Source organism: Myxocyprinus asiaticus, chromosome 27 (assembly GCF_019703515.2).
Source record: "Myxocyprinus asiaticus isolate MX2 ecotype Aquarium Trade chromosome 27, UBuf_Myxa_2, whole genome shotgun sequence".
Taxonomy (NCBI): domain Eukaryota; kingdom Metazoa; phylum Chordata; class Actinopteri; order Cypriniformes; family Catostomidae; genus Myxocyprinus; species Myxocyprinus asiaticus.
The window spans coordinates 16097626-16116882 of NC_059370.1; the positions used below are offsets into that span (position 1 = coordinate 16097626).

At 38.0% G+C, this 19257-nt stretch overlaps 1 protein-coding gene across 3 annotated transcripts in view; it reads right to left on the minus strand.

The window, feature by feature from the left end:
- The window catches only part of LOC127417775 (phospholipid-transporting ATPase IA-like), a 215299-nt gene extending 197013 nt beyond the window's left edge, over positions 1-18286 (minus strand). For 2 of the 3 annotated variants that reach the window (XM_051657994.1, XM_051657993.1), the window contains exons 1-2: positions 17942-18286; positions 3727-4022 (exon numbers count right to left, since the gene is read on the minus strand). In XM_051657994.1, coding sequence (XP_051513954.1) covers positions 3727-3787 — 61 coding nt within the window. In that variant the 5' untranslated portion in view covers positions 3788-4022; positions 17942-18286. The remainder of the gene's footprint in view (positions 1-3726; positions 4023-17941) is intronic. The other variant, XM_051657995.1, reaches the window with a different exon arrangement.
- Positions 18287-19257: the final 971 nt, after the last annotated feature.

Genomic DNA, 19257 nt, shown 5'->3' on the forward strand with positions numbered 1-19257 from the left:
TGTTGACAATGTATAATAATAATGTCAAATGTTCTTTGATAAAAATATTTGTTTAAGAAAGCATCCTTCCGAGTACCTTTGCATAGTCATATCGGTGCAAAATCGGTGAACAATCCACATAGAAAAGGTCGGTTTTCATTCAAAAATTAGCTATATTGGTCACCATATTGGTAATCGGTGCATTTTCCCCCTCTAAAATCGGTATCGTATCGGTCTCAAAAATACCATATCGGTCAGGCTCTAGTAATAATGTCTGTTTATATTAATTAAAGTTATTATAAATGGATATCTATGGTTTATAGTGAAGAAATTGTGTAGGTTCTTTCTGAATTATCGGAAAAACAAGTTTTGACTTGATTCAATAGGCCTGTGTGATTATGTCGGATATGCAACAGGTTGATGAATACACATGATCACACACTTAACACACTTCTAAAGCCTGAGAAATGTGGCATATGAAAATGAAAACTACCATCAGACATACAATATGCAGCTTTACTGCATAAATTATTAACCCACATACAATAAATAATATTTTATCATCATTATATTCCATCTTAATAACAGCCATTTTATTTAAAAATTGTTACTTACTGCATTCAAAATACATTAAGTGCAAAGACAACATTTTAGCAATATGACATTACTTTTATTTGCATATCCTTTCACAAAAAGTAGCCAATGCACTGGGATAGTTGAGTTGGGGTCCCGTACTTCACGTTAGATCTTCGATGGGTTTTGTTCATACAAGATCTTCAGAGTTTGTGTGATTCCTTCATGATAAGTTCAAATCTACAAACAGCAGCTGCGGGGTAAATGGGTCTTAATTACTGGTCAACTGATATATTGTCGAGGCCGATAAATCGGCCGATATTCTGACTTTTTTTTATTTTTATTATCGGCAAATACATTTTCCAGTTTGGCCAACTTGTTTCTTGAGCATGCCGAAAATCACCTGCTTGCACGTGAAGCGACTGAGACATATGAATGACTAGTCAAGGTTCGTTTTGTTGTTATGTGCCATCATGTTACTATTACAATAATAGACCGGTGTGCAACATGGTCTCATTTAAATGGTCGCATATCAGAGCCGCGGTAAAAAAGGCATGATAAAAAGGTAAATATCAATAAATCTAATATCATATACAATCTGCAAATATGCACGTATCTTGTTTAAAAAGATGTAAAAAAACAAACCTCACAAAACTTGAGTAGATCCAGCATCCTGTGGATCGCTCATTTATTTACCTCTAAAGCACGTATTTTAACAGTCTCTCCTCAGCAGTTCCCTGTAACTTTAACTTTCTTTTCTAATGATAAAAGGCAAACATCAATAAAACTTTTATTACAGTATATACCATTTGCAAATATGCAGATATCTAGTTTAAACAGATGTAATTCACAAACCTCACTAAAATCCAGCATTTTCTTCCCATGGAGCACTCATCTAATATCTTACTCTGAAGCGCATATTCTATCAGCCAGAATCAAAACTTCAGGATCAAAAGTTTCTCTCATTCACAAATCATGACAGTCAGTCTGTGACAATCCAAGCAGGCGGTCCAGGCCGTTTAAACTGTCAGGAGATTGCTGCTCGCACTGGATCAACACGAGCTCGTGAGTGCAATTTCAAAGTAAAAGCGCTTCACATGTGCTATAAGTAAATGTCGTATTCACTATGCACTGTATGTACAATTGGTTTGATTCTGTATTTCTTGAGAAAATGCGATTGCTAATGTGGACATGCCATCCATGGTTGCTGGACTACTGTGTGTACTGTTATTTCCTCCTTCCTAATATATTAATTTCTTCATGTGCAAATAAATTACTAAAATTTGATGACTAAACAGAAATCAGAAGAAACTTCCATCTCCCATTTAAAATACAATATTACTTTTTTAGATTCTTTTTTTTACAAAGTTAAAGTTTTGTAAATATGGTACTAAATAAGAGTTTATTAATTTTTGTTTAGCAATTTTATGTTATTTACTATATTAAATTGTGTGATATATCAGCATTGTATTGGCCTATCGGCCACCCTGCTCTCTGGATATCGCCATCGACCACTAGTCTTAATAGAGCAGATGTGATAATGACGTGATTGGTGAAATATCATGAATTATGCCAAATATTGAATTCATCCTGAGCCACCAATCCTGATGGAAATTTGAAGAAGCCCAAATATCCAATAATCTTTTGGAAACACACTGCTTCAACCCAACAAACAACACTTTTTGGGTATTTTCAACTCAATTTGAGCGAAGCGACAAAAGACAACAGTTCTTTTCTCAAAAGAACTCGGAAGTGCCGGAGCGGAGCAGTAACTTCATCTACAAAAAGCAATCACACTGTGATCACTGTAATTTTGGTTTTATTGAGGTTGGGTTGATTTTTTTCATTGTTCAAATGTCAAACAACTCACTTAGGTATCTTTAAGTCCTAGCGAACACTAAATGATAAAAGCTTATTTTTCCTTGTTTTATGCTAATCGGTGCAAAAATAACTGCTAGCTCTTCCTCATGTTTGTGGACATGTCAAGAACATGTCATCGCGTTGCATGAGAATGCACTAGTTTGCATTACCACAGAATATCGGGACTGCAGCTACAGTTGGGGAGAATGATCTTGTAATAGATGCTAATAGACACTTAGTTTGACCTAGTCTGTTCAACTGAGTGAAGTGCACATGATAACTTAGACAACAAGGTAAAAGAGCCTGTGCACTTAACCTTCCTTTCTTTCTTCTGATGCTGAAGAAAGTCATACACATCTGGGATGGCATGAGGGTTAGTAAATAATGAGACAATTTTCATTTTTGGGTGAACCATCCCTTTAATAAAGCTCTTGGGCTCACAGAAATGTCAACAGAACAGTATGAAAGAGACTCAATAGAGCTCCAGCATTGGAGCTACCATTCAGTTTGCACCAGGGGGCTAAAACACGGAGTTAATGCCAGGTAATACCGGGGTGCCCCTGTAAAAGTGACCTGGCTTAAAGATAATCGGAGTAGAGGACACAGAGATGTGGAGAGCTGCTTAATTAGTTAATGAGAAGGTGATTAGTTTTCCTAAGAAATAGGGATGGGGCAGAGGTCATACAGGTACTGATGAGTGGCATTTAGTCCAGTCATGTGCAAAACAATATCTCAAAATCGACAAGTCAGTAGGTTGACTAATAGAATAATCAGAAGCCCTATATAATATATAAATATGAGACCCCAATCGTTTCTTATGAGGGAATGTTTATAAAATAGTGCATTATTGTTTTAAAAAGAAAACAGTTAGAGCACAACGAAAGTTATGAAACGCTGAAGTCTCAAAACGTGTTTTTAAAGGTTCTACTTTTTTTATTTGACGTGGCTTAAAAACAACACAAGGACAAGAGGTCGACCGATAATCGGTTTTACTAATATTTCTTGTGTCGGCTGTAAAAAAAGAAAAACCAAAAAAAAAAAACCAATAATAATAATAATAATATTTGTCAGTCTCTACACAAGACGTAATGCAATGGCCAAACAAGACCATTTTAATGTGTATGGCTGTAGCGCTGTGGCTTTAAAAGGGATGAATGGAGAGATTTCTTTTCTGAGAAGGTTTTACCGTGCAAACTGTCAGTTTAACACCTAAAAATATCAAAACAAAATGTATATAAGCAAAAATCTAGATAAACTAGTTAAAATATCCATCTGCATCATTCATCCTAGCCGGATTAATAATTTAGCACTCACTGTATAATATGCATTCATGAAGCCACACACCATTGCTGAGAAAAGGATTCAACTCTTCCATGGACACACAGTGGATAACATGCCCACAAGCAGATAGTACCAACTGGTGTTTATGAACACAGTCCACAGCTGGACTGGCTGCTACAGGCAAATGGATGCAAATTGGAATAAAGATCCAGCTCCCACATCCATCCTAGTCCAGCGAGGGTAAGGCGACGAATAATGATTAAGACTCAGAATCCCTCTCCCTGCTCGCTCTGCTCCCTTGAGGCCGAACTGAGACAAACTAGGACTGTCTGTGGGAAGGGGGAGGGGCAGATAAAAGGAGGATTAACAGTGTGATCAGTAGAGAGAAAGAGAGAGAGATTGGGCTGGACAGTTTCATGAATGATCAAGCAGATTTCATGCACCGTGCTTATAATCCGTTCATAAAAACGGACTGGAATTCTGCATACAAACACACACACACAAAATCACCACTAACTCTTTGACTCGCATCCATTATTACTTGGGGACATTTTCAAACTCAAATAATCACCATTTCCAAATCGCAAATGCTTTAAATGACACATGGCTGAACGTTTTACCTTGGCGGGCCATAAACGGGCCAACATTTTGGCTTTTTTTAATTATATTTACAGCTACCACCTTAAATTACAGTTCTGCAGTCATCATATATCTTTTATATAATATCAGTGGGAAGGGTTTATTTGTGCGTAGGCTTATTTACTTACATTTACATTGATTAATTTAGCTTAAACTTTTCCAAAGAGACTCACAAATGAGAAAAAAATAGAAGCAAAAATAATTCAGCCAAGGAATGGTAATCAAATGGACAAAACCTACAACTAAATATCAAACATTAACCCAATATAAAAACAACATGATAATACGGGAAGAAGGCATGCTGTTTCTGTGAATTCTGGTACCCTAGGATCAGCCACATTAAGCAGACTCACTGACAAGTGGTATCTCCCATATGACAATGTTTACATTGGCAAAAGGTTTTTGCCATTTTTTAAATTTTTTTTTTTTTTTGCCACGTTGCATCAGCAGCGTGGGAGACCTGAGTTTGGTTCCCTCGTTGAAACCAGGAAGTAATCACGTTCACATAATCACTGACAAATGAAATTCGGATGTTACATTTTGCCCTCTAACATTACATGTTTAATCCACTGATAGTTAGATATAGGTTTGTGGTTTGGGGGTTCAGGTTTTGGGCCTGAAAATAACTCGCTTCACAACTCGCTTCTGGTGCCGATCCATGGATGTCACAACACGCGGAAAATGGAGCACACACGAACCCATACGCCCAACAACACTTGATGCTTCGCCCAACAACATGACGCTTTGGAGGGAGTGTTTTAAATTTCATTAAGCACAGACCGATTTTAGGGACTACTTAATATATGGAGGAAGCTATAGGGCAGGATCTCTTAGAAAATTGAGGATGGAGATGGGGAGGTGGAGGGATGCCTGAAAAACTGTTGCTAGAGTGAGGTAAGCAGCGGCTTATATACTCTGCAGCCTGCAGGTTGATTGGCAGATTAGATGAGCAAGCTCCCCCCAACTTTCATTTAAGAACTCCATTACATGGAAACTTTCAAAGGGTCATCAATACTAGTGTTATCACGATACCAAAATTTCAATAGTCAGTACCGATACCAGTGAAATTTCATGGTTCTAAAGTATTCTAAATGGCTGCAATTGTGCTGCTGCATTGGTTTCAAGTTTGGTGCAGACAGACAAATTGCTCGTCGCTGGAATCTTATCACATTGCATCTGGTTTAGACACAGTGTTAGTCTGATGTCTGTATTAATTGGAAAGACTAACTAAACATGCTTTGATCATCTCAAAGTGTTGCAACCCTTCCAACCACCAAAAAATATTTTTTTCTAATTTAAAGCTATTGACAAAGCACATTAGGTGGTAGTGGTTAACACACATAATGAGCCGATATGCACAGGCTTAACTGTGAATTTAGCATCTCCATGACTTCATATAGTTCATAGTTCATAGACAGCACCAACCCATCTGTGGCTAAACTTAACACTGCATCCTCTATAATGATTTGTATACCCTTTAAGCTATCACGTTTGAGACCACAAACCAATAAGCCAGTGGTCACACACCATGTGGCCATTTAAAATACGGTTCATGCAGGCTTTAATTTCTGCGAGTGTAAATTGTCAATACACTGTTGCTATTTCAGCCCTCTCGAATAAGGGATCACAAGAGGTACTGACAGATCTGACACATCCATCTCCAAAAGTGACAGGGTGAAAATAGCAAACTAGCGGCATCATATAACACACTCTCTCTGTAGGGCACGGAAGATGTGACTGTCTGACACCAACTTTGCAGCCATTCACTTTGCAAATGATGAGAACACCTAGTATATAAAGGGTTATAACAGCCAGTTGTTATCTAAAAAATTAAGTTTAGCCTAACTATTTGAATTCTGATAGCAGTGTGGGAAAAACAGTAATGCATCATGCATTTGCATCGTTTGTTTTAATTTGGGTTATATCATGAGAATCAAATTTACCTTGATCTTAAGAAAAGATTTCATTAAAAATGACCATTAAACACAGTAAAAAAAAAAAAAAAAAAAAAAAAAGCATGTATTACTTTTTAAGGTAAAGATGCTTAACAGTAATAAATGTGCTGGTTAGCCAAAAAGGTTATTGCATTATTTGCATAGATGCTGAATGTGAGTCACTGCTGGTCAAGTCATTTTTATTTGTATAGCGCTTTTCACAACACACATCGTTTCAAAACAGCTTTACAGAAAATCATGCATTAACAAAAAACATGAAACTGTAATATCCATAAAGTCTTAGAGTGTAGTTTGATTAAATATGATTGTAAATTGTGTATAAAAATTAAATAATTAAATAATAATTGTATTTAGAACCCCTGTGAGCAAGCCGAAGGCAACTGTGGCAAGGAACACAAAACTCCATAAGATGCTGGTTAATGGAGAAAAAAAATAACCTTGAGAGAAACCAGGCTCACTGTGGGGGCCAGTTCCCCTCTGACTTAACAGCTTGAATATAATGCAAATATTAGTTATTTATGTGCAGTGCAAGTCATGGTTTAAAATTAGTAAAATAAGTAAGTGTTCAGTGTTATGTAGTTAATAAACTACATAGACAAACAGTATGTTTACCAGTTGAGACTGACCTGCTAGGCTGGAACAGAACATACACATGCTAACATTCAAGCAGAAATACACAAAATGACAGAAAGCTACAGAAAGGGTGAATATTTTCACTTTTTTTAATTTCCTAGGCTCGCTTACTATGGTCCTGCTTTAAAGGTTTACTCAATTTTTCATTAAAAAAAAAATGTTATAAAGAAGAAATGTATAGTATCTTTAAAAGAATGTCATATTAATAGCCTAATAAAAGCCTCATTGGGGGTGCAATGTTTACTGAATTTTTCCTCAGTAATTGCACCTTTTTAAAGGTGCCCAAAAATGAAAATTCTCTCATTATTTACTCATCCTCGTGATATCCCGTGTGTGTATGACTTTTTCTCTACACCAGTACACATTTGAAGAAAAATAGAAAAATATCTTAGCTCAGTAGGTCCTTAAAATGCAAGTGAATGTAGATTTCTCTTTTGAAGCTCCAAAAATCACAGACAGTCAGTAGAGGAGTAACGATCCATCGATTTGGATCGATGCATTGACCCAATGACCAACGATCCAATGTTATCGATACAACGCGTAAATATCGATATAGACATTTTTTTAAGATGCACCTTTATTTTAATACTCTCATGTCAGCCACATCCGTAAGCATTTCCGTCAGGCGATGAAGCAACCTTATTACACTCATTTGACTTTGAGCGTTAAATATGCTTTTCATATGGGACACGGATGTGCGCAGGGTCTTTGAATCCAAACTGTGCTATGCTATCTGTGCAGCGTGCGTCAATTGGGCTTCCCGTGAAATGCAAGCTCCATTGACAGGATCCGTGCGAGCGCATCAACCGGGCACTCCTTAAAATGCGAGCGCTCGTGACAAACACAGACCGGCTTACATGCACAATTAATTCGGGCTTCCATCGATATCGTTGTACACGCGACCCATTTGAATTTTATATGAGAATTTGCTATTTTAAAAGTACCATGAAGCAGTTCAACCATGTGAAACATCTTGACAATGCCGAAAATCTGAACAGCACTAACGAGGGAAAAAGAAACACCTGCTCAGTTCCAGCATCAGTTATAAGACTTTAAACATCTACATATCAACACCCATACTAAAATTTTTCCCAGTTAACTGTAACAACATTTTTCATTACAACTGTGGAAGTTGTAGCCAAGAAAACCACAGATAGCTCGGATAGTTGGAAGCAAGTCATGGGTATGTAAGTATTTTAAATTGGACTAATCTGAAAAATTAGCTGTCATCAAACGAGTGATGATGGCAGACTTTGAAATATCGGCAAATATCGAATCGCAGGCCAAGAGAATCGATTCAAGATCGTATCGTAATGAAATGTCCGATTTACACCCCTAACAGTCAGCATAAACATCATCAATACGACTCCAGCTGTTAATGTCTTCTAAAGCGACACGATTGCTTTTGGTGCGAAAAATTATAAATATTTAAGTACTTTTTAACTATAAACAAATTGCTTCCGTTAGGCTTCAGGAGAGGGTGAAATCCAAATGGTCTCTAGTGTGACATTTGCATTGCCATGGAAACAGATGTAATCTATCATTCACCATTTGGTTAAGACATCCAGGATAAGCACACAAACGCACTACTGCGAGTAAAAAAACAGATAAATACAGATCTAAACCAAAACCAACTAAGCTTCTGTACAACGTTCCTCCTCCTCACTTGTAAACAGTGCTGCTCTTCCGGCTGTGACGCACGTGCCTCAGTACTAGCGTGTTTCAATTGCCAGTGCGATTACGTCACACGTGCATACCGCTTCTGACCAGAAGCATGATTTAGAGTTAAAAAAAAAAGTACTTCAATATTTATATTTTTCGCACCTAAAGCAATCGTGTCACTTTAGAAGACATTAATTTAACAGCTGGTTTCATATAGATGAAGTTTATGCTAACTGTCTGTGATTTTTGGAGCTTCAAAAGAGAAATCTCCATGCACTTGCATTTTAAGGACCTACTGAGCTACAATATTTTTCTATTTTTCTTCAAATGTGTTCTGAAAGTCAGTCATACGCACCTGGGATATCATGAGGGTGAGTAAATAAGTGAATTTTCATTTTTGGGTGAACTATCCCTTTAAAGGCCACTTTCACTCGCAAAATAAAACTGATCAATTCTAAATTTGATTTCCAGGGGCATTTTTTAACTTTACAAGGGCTTTTATTTTATATTCTAACTTAATAAAATGACCATGCCATCCTTTTATGTTATCATTTAAACAATTCAATTAAAAAAAAAAATTTCAATTATTAAAAAAAATAGCACGATCTGTACATTGCATATATGCAGTTACTGAAACAAATCTTCACATATTTCCAAAAATTTGGGATATTAAATTAACATAGCCTACAAAACTAATGCACCGACATGGAGGACATGACTGCATTTCTCCAGAATTTGGAATGAGGAGCTTAAAAAACAAAAACGTAACTCCTTCATGCCAATTTAATAAAACAATGCAAAAATAAACATTTCACAATGAAAATTAGTCAGATATATAATTCATACATTAACCAGTGGTTAATGTAAAATTATTATTGTATCATTTAATAATGTTTTTTTTATTTCACATCAGGGCATTTATCCAGATTTTATTTTTGTTAATATTATTAGGCTATTAACTACATTGAAGCATTTGGTTACATTATAGCCTATATTGTGTTCTCTCAGACCTGATTAACTTAATAAATATATAGCCTAACATCCCTCCCTCCCGCACTTTTGGCTTCTAGCTGGTGAGGAGGCTTTTCAAAAAAGACAAATGTGTAAGAGTGATGAGCCGATGGGCAGGGAAGTAAGATATAACATAGGGAGTGACAGTGTTACTCACTAGGACAGTATATTTTGAATAAATGGTACGAATGGTCACGTAATTTGGCGCGTGACCACGACACCGAACTGATGTGGAGCGTGAGAAGCGGAGTGCCCATCTGTGCGCGTTTATGACTCTGCAACATCTGCACAACGGAAGGCACGAAACAAATAAAGAGCGATAATTCCAAAGATCGCCATGTATGTAATTGGAACTATATCTGATGTTATTAATAAAACAACAGGAACTCTTTCTAGGGGCATTTTCTGCCCCCATATTTAAATTTTCATTACTTCCGACCCTGGCTGGAACACTGGAGAGATGGAAATGAGAGATGTAACGTGTTTGTCTCTCTTCACCATGCAGTTGGTACACTTGGCATTTTTGCTATTTCTGCCTTTTTTGTCAAATGTGCTGCATTATGACTAATGATGGAGCACCAAGATATGAAAGGCATCAGAAATATAGATCGCTCCAACATCACGCGCTTGCAATGCTAACACCTTTGTTAATTATAAACGAGCAATGGTAATCACGTCGCTCGCTAACGGAGAAGCAGTATAATGCCATTTGCATGTCGAATTAACAGGTTTAGAAAGTTTTATAAACTGTAACATCTTAAGTTCAGTAACTATGCGACAAAGCACTCCCTCACTACATGGCGCACGCACACACTAAACTCAACAAGTGTTCAATGGACTGCCGACAGCTGCACGAGAGAGAAAGGATGTACTTCGCCAGCTGAGGAAGTTCAACCTGCTGAGTCTGTCCTGTGTACATCTACCAAACCAGACAGAAGGAAACTACAACGGACAGTCAGGACTGCTGAGAGTATTACTGGTGCCCCCCTGCCCACCTTCCAAGACCTGTACATCTGCAGAGTGAGGAAACATGCCGGTAGAATCACTCTGGACCCCACACACCCTGCCCACTCCGTTTCTTAACTGTTGCCCTCTGGCTGGCGCTACAGCACTACAGCTCCAGGACAACCAGGCACAAGAACAGTTTTTACCCTCAGGCCATTTTCCACGTGAACAAGTAAACTGCCTTCAGGACTCCCATAGTGCAATAATGTGTAAATATGTCATGTACATATGTAAATTCACTCATATTTAATTCAATAACTGTACATACTAAAGCCTGAACGATATGGGATGTTTGAGACCGATACCGATTTTAGAGGGGGTAAATAAACGATTACCGATATGGTGACCAATATAGCTAATTTTTGAGCTGGAATGAAAACAGACCTTTTCTATGTGGATTGTTCACCGATTTTGCACCGATATGACTATGCAAAGGTACTCAGAATGATACTTTCTTAAACAAATATTTTTATCAAAGAACATTTGACATTATTATTATTATACATTGTCAACAAATTCTAGAAATGAACACTGAGAAAATAAAGAAATAAAAATACAATAAATAGCTTAATAAACATCAGTACTTTTAGTATAAGTCAATTGCTTACCATTTAAATAAAGAATAAATAAAAATAAAATAAATAGCTAAATAAAAATCAGTACTGTATGTTTAGTATGTCAATTGCTGACCATTTAAATAAAGAATAAAAATACAATTAATAGCTAAATAAACATCAGTACTGTATGTTTAGTACCAGTCAAATGCTGACCATTAAAATAAAGATTAAAGAAATATATAATAAATAGCGAAATAAACATCAGGGGCCGGTTGCACCAGCTATACGTACTTTACAACTTAGCCTAGTTGTGGCGTAAATGGGCACTAAGTCACAATTTACGCTCTACTAAATTTAGTAAATACATTTACGAGAGAGGAGAAAAAAAAATTATAAATAAATAAATAAAAAACTTACTTTTAAGTTCTTCGGTATGAAACCAATGTAACAGTGCATCGCCCGGTGTCAAGTTAACACATTCAATATATATATAGGATATTAAAATGAATAAATGTCTATTTTTCCAGCCTGTTGTATTAGTATTTATCATATCACCCCTTATTTATTTTAGATACAGTTCCTATATATTATTATTTACACAGGGCAAATATACTATTTATTAAATCTACTTTTATTTCGTATCCTATTTTAATGTCTGGAAAACCAGACTTTTAAATATTACATTTTATAAATGCAATGACTGGAATTGTTCGGTTGAAGGGGGTACCAAACTGTGAATCCTGAGCAAAATAGTTTGGTTGAATACATGTTTACACATTAGCTTCCACTCAGCTGACAACAATGAAAGTAGCTACGTGGTTAGCTAGTTAGCTGTAAGCTCGTTGCCATGGAGAGTAAAAGATGGACTTTATTTTCTTTCCAGCATTGTGTCTCACCAACTAGGTAACAGCGAAGCATGAAATCAACACTCAACAGACACAATCCACCACCGCACTGTTGTCTGCTGAGCTGCAAAAAGATGCTCTGATGTTTACCTTTCAATCTGCTACATTACTTACTGCACTGACAAAATATAGCTGGCTAACAGCAAACAGATGTGATAAACATGGGTGACATGGTTGTCAGGGACAGGGTTAACGTTAAATTAGTTATATAAAATAATGGGGTCATTTTTTATTAACTTTCCAGTATGTATTTCACAAACTAGTTAGCAATTTAACAAGAAAAGACCACTCAAATCCGCACCGTTTAACTCTGCACTGTCTGCAGAACCACAGTTCAGAGTCAGCTCTGTAAACAGTGGAGTCAGAACGCACTTTTCATATCTGCGCATATCGGTAAAATAAACGCCGATACCAATATATTGGTGAAAGGCTAATATCGGTATATCGGTCGGGCACTAGTACATAGCCCTACCTTGCACATACGCCATTCTATGTTATATGTCCTATTTTTTTGTATGTCTATTTATACTCTTAACTTGTTTTACATTCTGTGTCTCACTGTAATGTTCTGTGTGCACTTGTTTCTCCTATCACCAAAACAAATTCCTTGTGTACGTGAGCACACTTGGCATTGAAGTTCATACTGATTCTGGATCACAGTAGGAGAGTGATGCTGCACAGTCCCGGCAGAATAAGCCAGATCGTGGTCAGAACCAGCCCGCAAAATCAATATCATGCCGTGCAAATAATGTTCAACATAAATTTTGAGGTTTGTCAAAAAGAACAACAGATGTGACAGATATACAGTTAATGATCTGAGTTTGAAACCCCTGAGTTGTTCCTTAGCTAAAAAACAGACAGACATAGCTTCTGCACAATCAAGAGACTCAAACTGTTGAATCTCAAGATGATACCCTACAGTATATTAAACAGCCTGCTGGCTTTTCAGAGTACAGGAAAAAAAAAAAAAAAAAGTTACAGCTGCATTGCAGATACTGGGAGGGCTGGACCATAAAAAAGAATCTCTGAAAAGCACTCTGATCAGGACATAAAAACCCATTTACCTGAAGTCTTGAGCAGGCCAGCCCACCCCCATCTGTGTGGGCTTCTGTGCCAAGCTCAATCTCTGACCTTGCTCTCAACACCCAAAATCGTGCCACCTCTGCTTACCGACTGCCATGCAGATAAAGCTTTGGCTTTTAGCCTGATCTGGCAAGCGCTCTGATGTACCCAAAGTGAAAAGACACATGGCGGCTGAGAAGGAGGTGGAGGTAGTGTAGGTGGAGGAACGGAGCTGAGAGTTGTAAGACAGGGCACACAGTGCAGCACAACAAGGTCTGTCGAGAAAGTGAAACCAACACAAGTTGCTATAATGCATTTCAAAACAGTCCTCTTGCTTTAATTCACAATCCCGCTCTCTGAACAGCGTAAGTCATGGCGGGCCTGATCGGGCATGCAGGCTTATTGATCGCTCTGTGCTGGGAAGTGCTTGCACTGATGAACAAGATACTTTTCGAACACAGAAGGTGTGGCTGTGGGGGCATGGCGAGCTCCAGGACCAAGGTTAAAACTATCAGGCTGCTTTTTAAGCTGAAAAGAGCAGGATGAGAGCTAAACACTGGGCTAACAGAGCTGGTTACTGCTAGTGGCTGACCGATATATCGCAGAGGCTGATAAATCAGCCGATATTCTGACTTTTTTAATTATCACATCGGCCAATACATTTTCCCGTTTGGCCGATTTCTTTCTTGAGGGTGCCGAGAATCGACTGCTTGCATGTGAAGTGACTGAGACATGTAAATGACCAGTCACGATTCGTTTTGTTGCGACATGCCATCGTGTTACTACAATAATAGACCGGTGTGCAACACAGTGTAATTTAAACGGCCCGCATATCAGAGCCACGGCAGATGCGTTTGAGCTCATAATGTTAAAGTACTCGCCTGTTTCATTCTCCCTCTCTTTCCTCAACAGATGAACATGTAACTTTTAACTGTCTTGTCTAATGCCAAAAAGGCAAATATTAATAAAACGTCTTTTAAATACCATCTGCAAATATCCAGTTTCTACAGATGTAATTCATGAACCTCACGAAAATCCAGCGTTTTCTTCCCGTCGATCGCTCATCTAATATCCTCCTCTGAAGCACGTATTCTATCGGCCAGAATCAAAACTTCAGGATCAGGATCAAAAGTTTCTCTCATTCACAAATCATGATGGTCAGTCTGTGACAATCCAAACAGGCGATCCAGGCCATTTAAACTGTCAGGAGATTGCTGCTTGCACTGGATCAGAGACTATTTAGCAGAGACGGGCCACTTCTATTAAAATGAATGGGAGAAATTGGAACGCCCAACGGACAATGGCTGTAGATAGGAAGTCCCACCTTACTAGTAAAAGAGCCAATCACCTTTTAGATACAGACATCGCCTGTCAATCATCAAGAATGCGTGTGTGCATTAGCTTTTACTATTGATTTGAAATATGTTCTTTGATTGTAATCATGACCAACTGTTTTTAAGATTTTGGTGTTCCCCCATTCAAGTAGATAGGAGCTGCACTGGCATGACTGGAAATAGTCTCCCGGGAGCGATCCAAAGATGGCCGCCAGTGGATTGACTTGCTAGAAAGACTTTGGCTGGATCCGCACAAGCACGTGTGTGCATATTCAGAGTAAAAGCGCTTCACGTCTGCGATACGTAAATGTCGTATTCACTATGTACTGTATGTACAATTGGTTTGATTCTGTATTGTTAACGTGGACATGCCATCCATGGTTGCTGGACTACTGTGTGTTCTGTTATTTCCTTCTTCCTAATATATTAACAATTTCTGCATGTGCAAATAAATTACTAAAATTGTATGACTAAACAGAAATCAGAAGAAACTGCTATCTACTATTTAAAATACAAATTTTTTTTGTGTTCTTTTTTACAAAAGTTAAAGTTTTGTGTGAAATTGAGTAAATATAGTGCTAAAAAAAAAAAGTGTTTGTTAATTTTTTTTTTTAGCAATTTTTTGTTTATGTTATTTACTATATTAAATTGTGTGACATATTGACATTGTATCAGCCTATCAGCCACCCTGCTCTCTGGATATCGGCATCGGCCATTAAAAAAAAAAACCCATATCGGTCGACCACTAGTTACTGCCTTATAGATTATACTCACAAAAGTACTAAAAGAGTGCAATCTGCCCTCTCCAGAGCTTCTCAAATTATTCAAGGTAAGTGTGTGGCCTCTAATTCATTTCCTTCAAACTGTTGTGAATTTCAGCATCACAGGCTGAATTATAGATAAATACGCTCATTCCAAACCTTTGAACCTATTATTTTCTGCATTATCACCAAGTCAGTGGCATGCGGAAACGAAAGAGCTCAAATATGCTGATGTAAAGCCTCTGGTCAATTTTTTTGACTGTAAAAAAAAACATCTGGGTAGTCTGATTCTTGATAAAGAAGAGCAGTCACTCAAGGCACGTCATTTTATCGACAGACTTATCTCTGGTGACATATGCAGGACTTCTCCAAACATTTAGTCCACTTAAACCGTGCCCGTTTCTTATAAATACCACAACCTTGCATAGAGTTGAACAAAGCATCAATCGCATGTTGGTGAAGATGGTTAGGTGTATTTTCGTCTGTTTTCCTTCAAAACTATCGTTCCTTACCCCAAACTTCCTTGGTTATGTGTCAGCTGGCTTGAATTTACATTTCGGAGGAGGAATAACGGCGAATTCACGGTTGTGTTCGAGACATTTCACGCCTGAATTGCTGAGATGATCACTAATGAACACAATGTGGTACTCACTCCAGGGGTGGTAGCCAGCGTCTTTTACCACTGAGCTACCCAGGCCCTGCTGCTCGAGTATTTTAAAAATACGTGGAAATCCCACATGAACACCCCAAGCGTTTTAGTTCTTGTTCCATGTCTGTCCAAATGAACACTGCTTAAAGTGCCTGCTTAAAAATGGAAGGGAGTGTGTGCAGTTTTGGTTCACCTGCGACTCTTTCCCTGGGTGATGTTGGCATAAAAGATTAATCATGTATCAATGTATTACTATAACAGCATCTTAATGCCATTAATCAAAGAGCATTATTAACGCTCACGATAGACTACAGCCACGTGAGGAAACAGGAAGAACTTGCATGTGCGTTTTAAAATGTTCCCAGAAAGGAGAAGAGCAGGGGGCTTCTCTATCAGTGGCTCGTTTTCTCCATTTGCCATTTTCAACTACACACAACGCTTGCAGAAAAGTAATGTCATTAAGTTGATGCACGTGAAACACAGGCGGAGCGTATCAATTTACAGATCCATTCAGGTGCATTAGCCGAGGTGGTAACTGTGCCTGTTTGACGCCTTGTTTTCTTGACTAAAACCTGTGCTCCAGATGCGTCAATAAACTTGAGGTGAACCAACCGTGGTGCCAATGCTTCCCGAATCGTGGGTGGCGAACCATACGTTTTATTTGTTTGTTTGTTTGTTTTTTTTACCAAGAACCGTTCCACCCCTAGTGTCCACTGCAAACGCACATTCAGATCTGCCTCTGCTACAGCCAATATATTCTACTTTGAAATGTCCGTTCTGGGCCGGAATTTCTGTGTGCATTTTGGCCTGTGTGATCCCGCCCACTGCCCATTTCCCAATAGTGCTTGGACACCCCGGGTTGCCAGATTTGAAACTAGTTTGCGGGCAAACTACAGCCATGGAAGCCAGCAATACATCTAGCTAACATTGACAGAGTTATAAAAAAAATCCACACCAGCTGGTTCATAATTTGCAAACAATAAAAACATTGCAAAGGTATACATTAGCTGCTCAACTTAGTGTAAGGCTCGTCGCTTGCCATTGTCAGTTTGCTTGTTCCTGTTGCGTGTCCTCAACCTGGCAACCCATGTGAGCTTCGAGTCTGGGGAAGAGGGGGCAAGGGAGAAATCTCTCTCCAATATTTTGAATTTGGACTGCAGTACCCATTTTAAACGACTGATGTCAATGTTACATATTGCTCCTTTAACGCAACGTGAAACCCATGAGATATTATTTGTATTGTTAGTTACTTATACATCATTTTAGTGCTTCTTTGGTACTGCTATTTATGTGCTGGTTTTAATTTATATATAAAATTACACACATTACAACAGCATTATTTTTTTAATCGTGAAACGAGAATCATCATTGAAAACAATAACAATCATAGCATCATAATGCAGGTCAAGTTAAGCATCACTAAAGCAGGAACAGACAGAAAATCTAACTGACATCCTTCACTGTAGTGTTCACTTCACACATCTAACGTGACAAGTCAACAATATTTAACCATTATAAATGTGCCCTAGCCTACTACTTATGACTAACTACAAGCACAAATAATATAACGTTATGTAATATAATAACTTCAATTACTTTCTAATTAACACACCTACTTGAACTGTTTGCATCTGTATCAAGTACCTTATCTTTAACAGACACAGGGTGTGTGCCAAGACAACCATAACAAGTGAAAAATGTATCTTACTTCAGCTGGATGTTAAGCAAACATTAGGTAACTGCAAACAGTTTGGTAACCAGGTTAAAGAATTGAGTACAATATGCGGAAATGTCATACTTTTCCTCTCCTATGCAACCATGTACATATCTTACATTTACTCACAAATCAGCGTACACATAAATAACTTACAGCGACTGTCTTCTCTTCCACGGTGTTTTAGAAATGATCTGATAACAACTCGTTTGCAAACACCACGCAATGAAGCCCAACACAACCTGCATTGAGTCTTCTCGCAACAGTTTGTCGAGTAGGAAAAAGGTTGTGCACATGACATGCAACTCAAGAAAATGACAAGTACATATTGACACAGATCCGCATTCAAGCCGTGTCTTACCCTCAGCACGGGACCGGAGATCCGACATAGTTCTCTGAACTGGCGGCATCGGTCCGAGTGGGCTGCACCTGTCAAATAAACGCTTCAAACTCCGCGTTGCGTTTCTATGTCTTCCCGTCTAGGAATTTCAAGCGCCGGTGACCGTCACCAAAATAGCTTTCCCTCCACTCCCGTGACCGGTAACCATTTATTTAGTGTTTGTATTCATGGTGCTGTGGATGAACAGCAATAGATCCGCCCTGAAGAACGGTATCCAGCATCAGCGCGCGGAGTTGAATAGGAAGTCTCTCCAGCTCACGCAAGAATCGATAAGAGCTTAAAACAGTGATTGTGAGCGAGCGCTACCGCTTCACAAATTGGACCGTACCAACTTGGACGCAGAGGGGAGTCGTGCCGAAATAACGGTTGTGGTGGTTGGGTAGTTCTCACTCTGAAAACAAAAAGATTCCACACAGAGACGATATTTCGGGTATTATAGTGATGAACTAGACGCCGGGAATACAAAGTGTGAATATTAATAGACAACAAAAATGTAATCAAACTAAGTCCCCTAACATGATATTAGTGTGGGGAGGTCTTGTGGAGATTCCCAACTGCAGTTACTCATTGTTTCGAGGCCGATTGCAGAGACAATGACTGGCCACTATTTCTTTATTTTAGGCCCTGAAGCAATCACGACTCTGTAATTGCCTCCCATATTACTCTTCAGTCGGAAAACATTGTGGGCTTGCTGGATGTGCTGAGGAATTGCTCTCAACAAACCACATGTTGATGAACGGAATTCTCCATGACTGTGTCAGACTGTCTTCATCTTCTTCTCATTACTATTAAAAGTAATATGGTTGTTGCTGTTGTTGTAATAAGAAAATAAAGAACAGTTTCTTAATAGTTACATTTTTATTTTGATAAACATATCAACATATTTTCAGATTTATGATTTTTTTTCCCTTTCGTCTATGTAATGTAACTGTCTTAAAGGTCAGAATTAGGCATCCATAGTTTGGATGTTTTAGCTTAAAGAAATATTCCTTGTTCAATACAAGTTCAGCTCAATCAACAGCATTTGTGACAATGTTAATAAACACAAAAATTAATTTAGACTCGTCCCTCCTTTTCTTAAAAATACAAAAGAAGCAGCAAAAATCATGGTTACAGTGAGGCACTTACAATGGAAGTGAATGTGGCCAATTTTTTACATGGGTTAAAGGCAGAAATGTGAAGCTTATAATTTTATAAAAGCACTTACATTAATTCTTCTGTTAAAACTTGTGTATTATTTCAGCTGTAAAGTTATTTAAATTGATGTTTACTAGGAA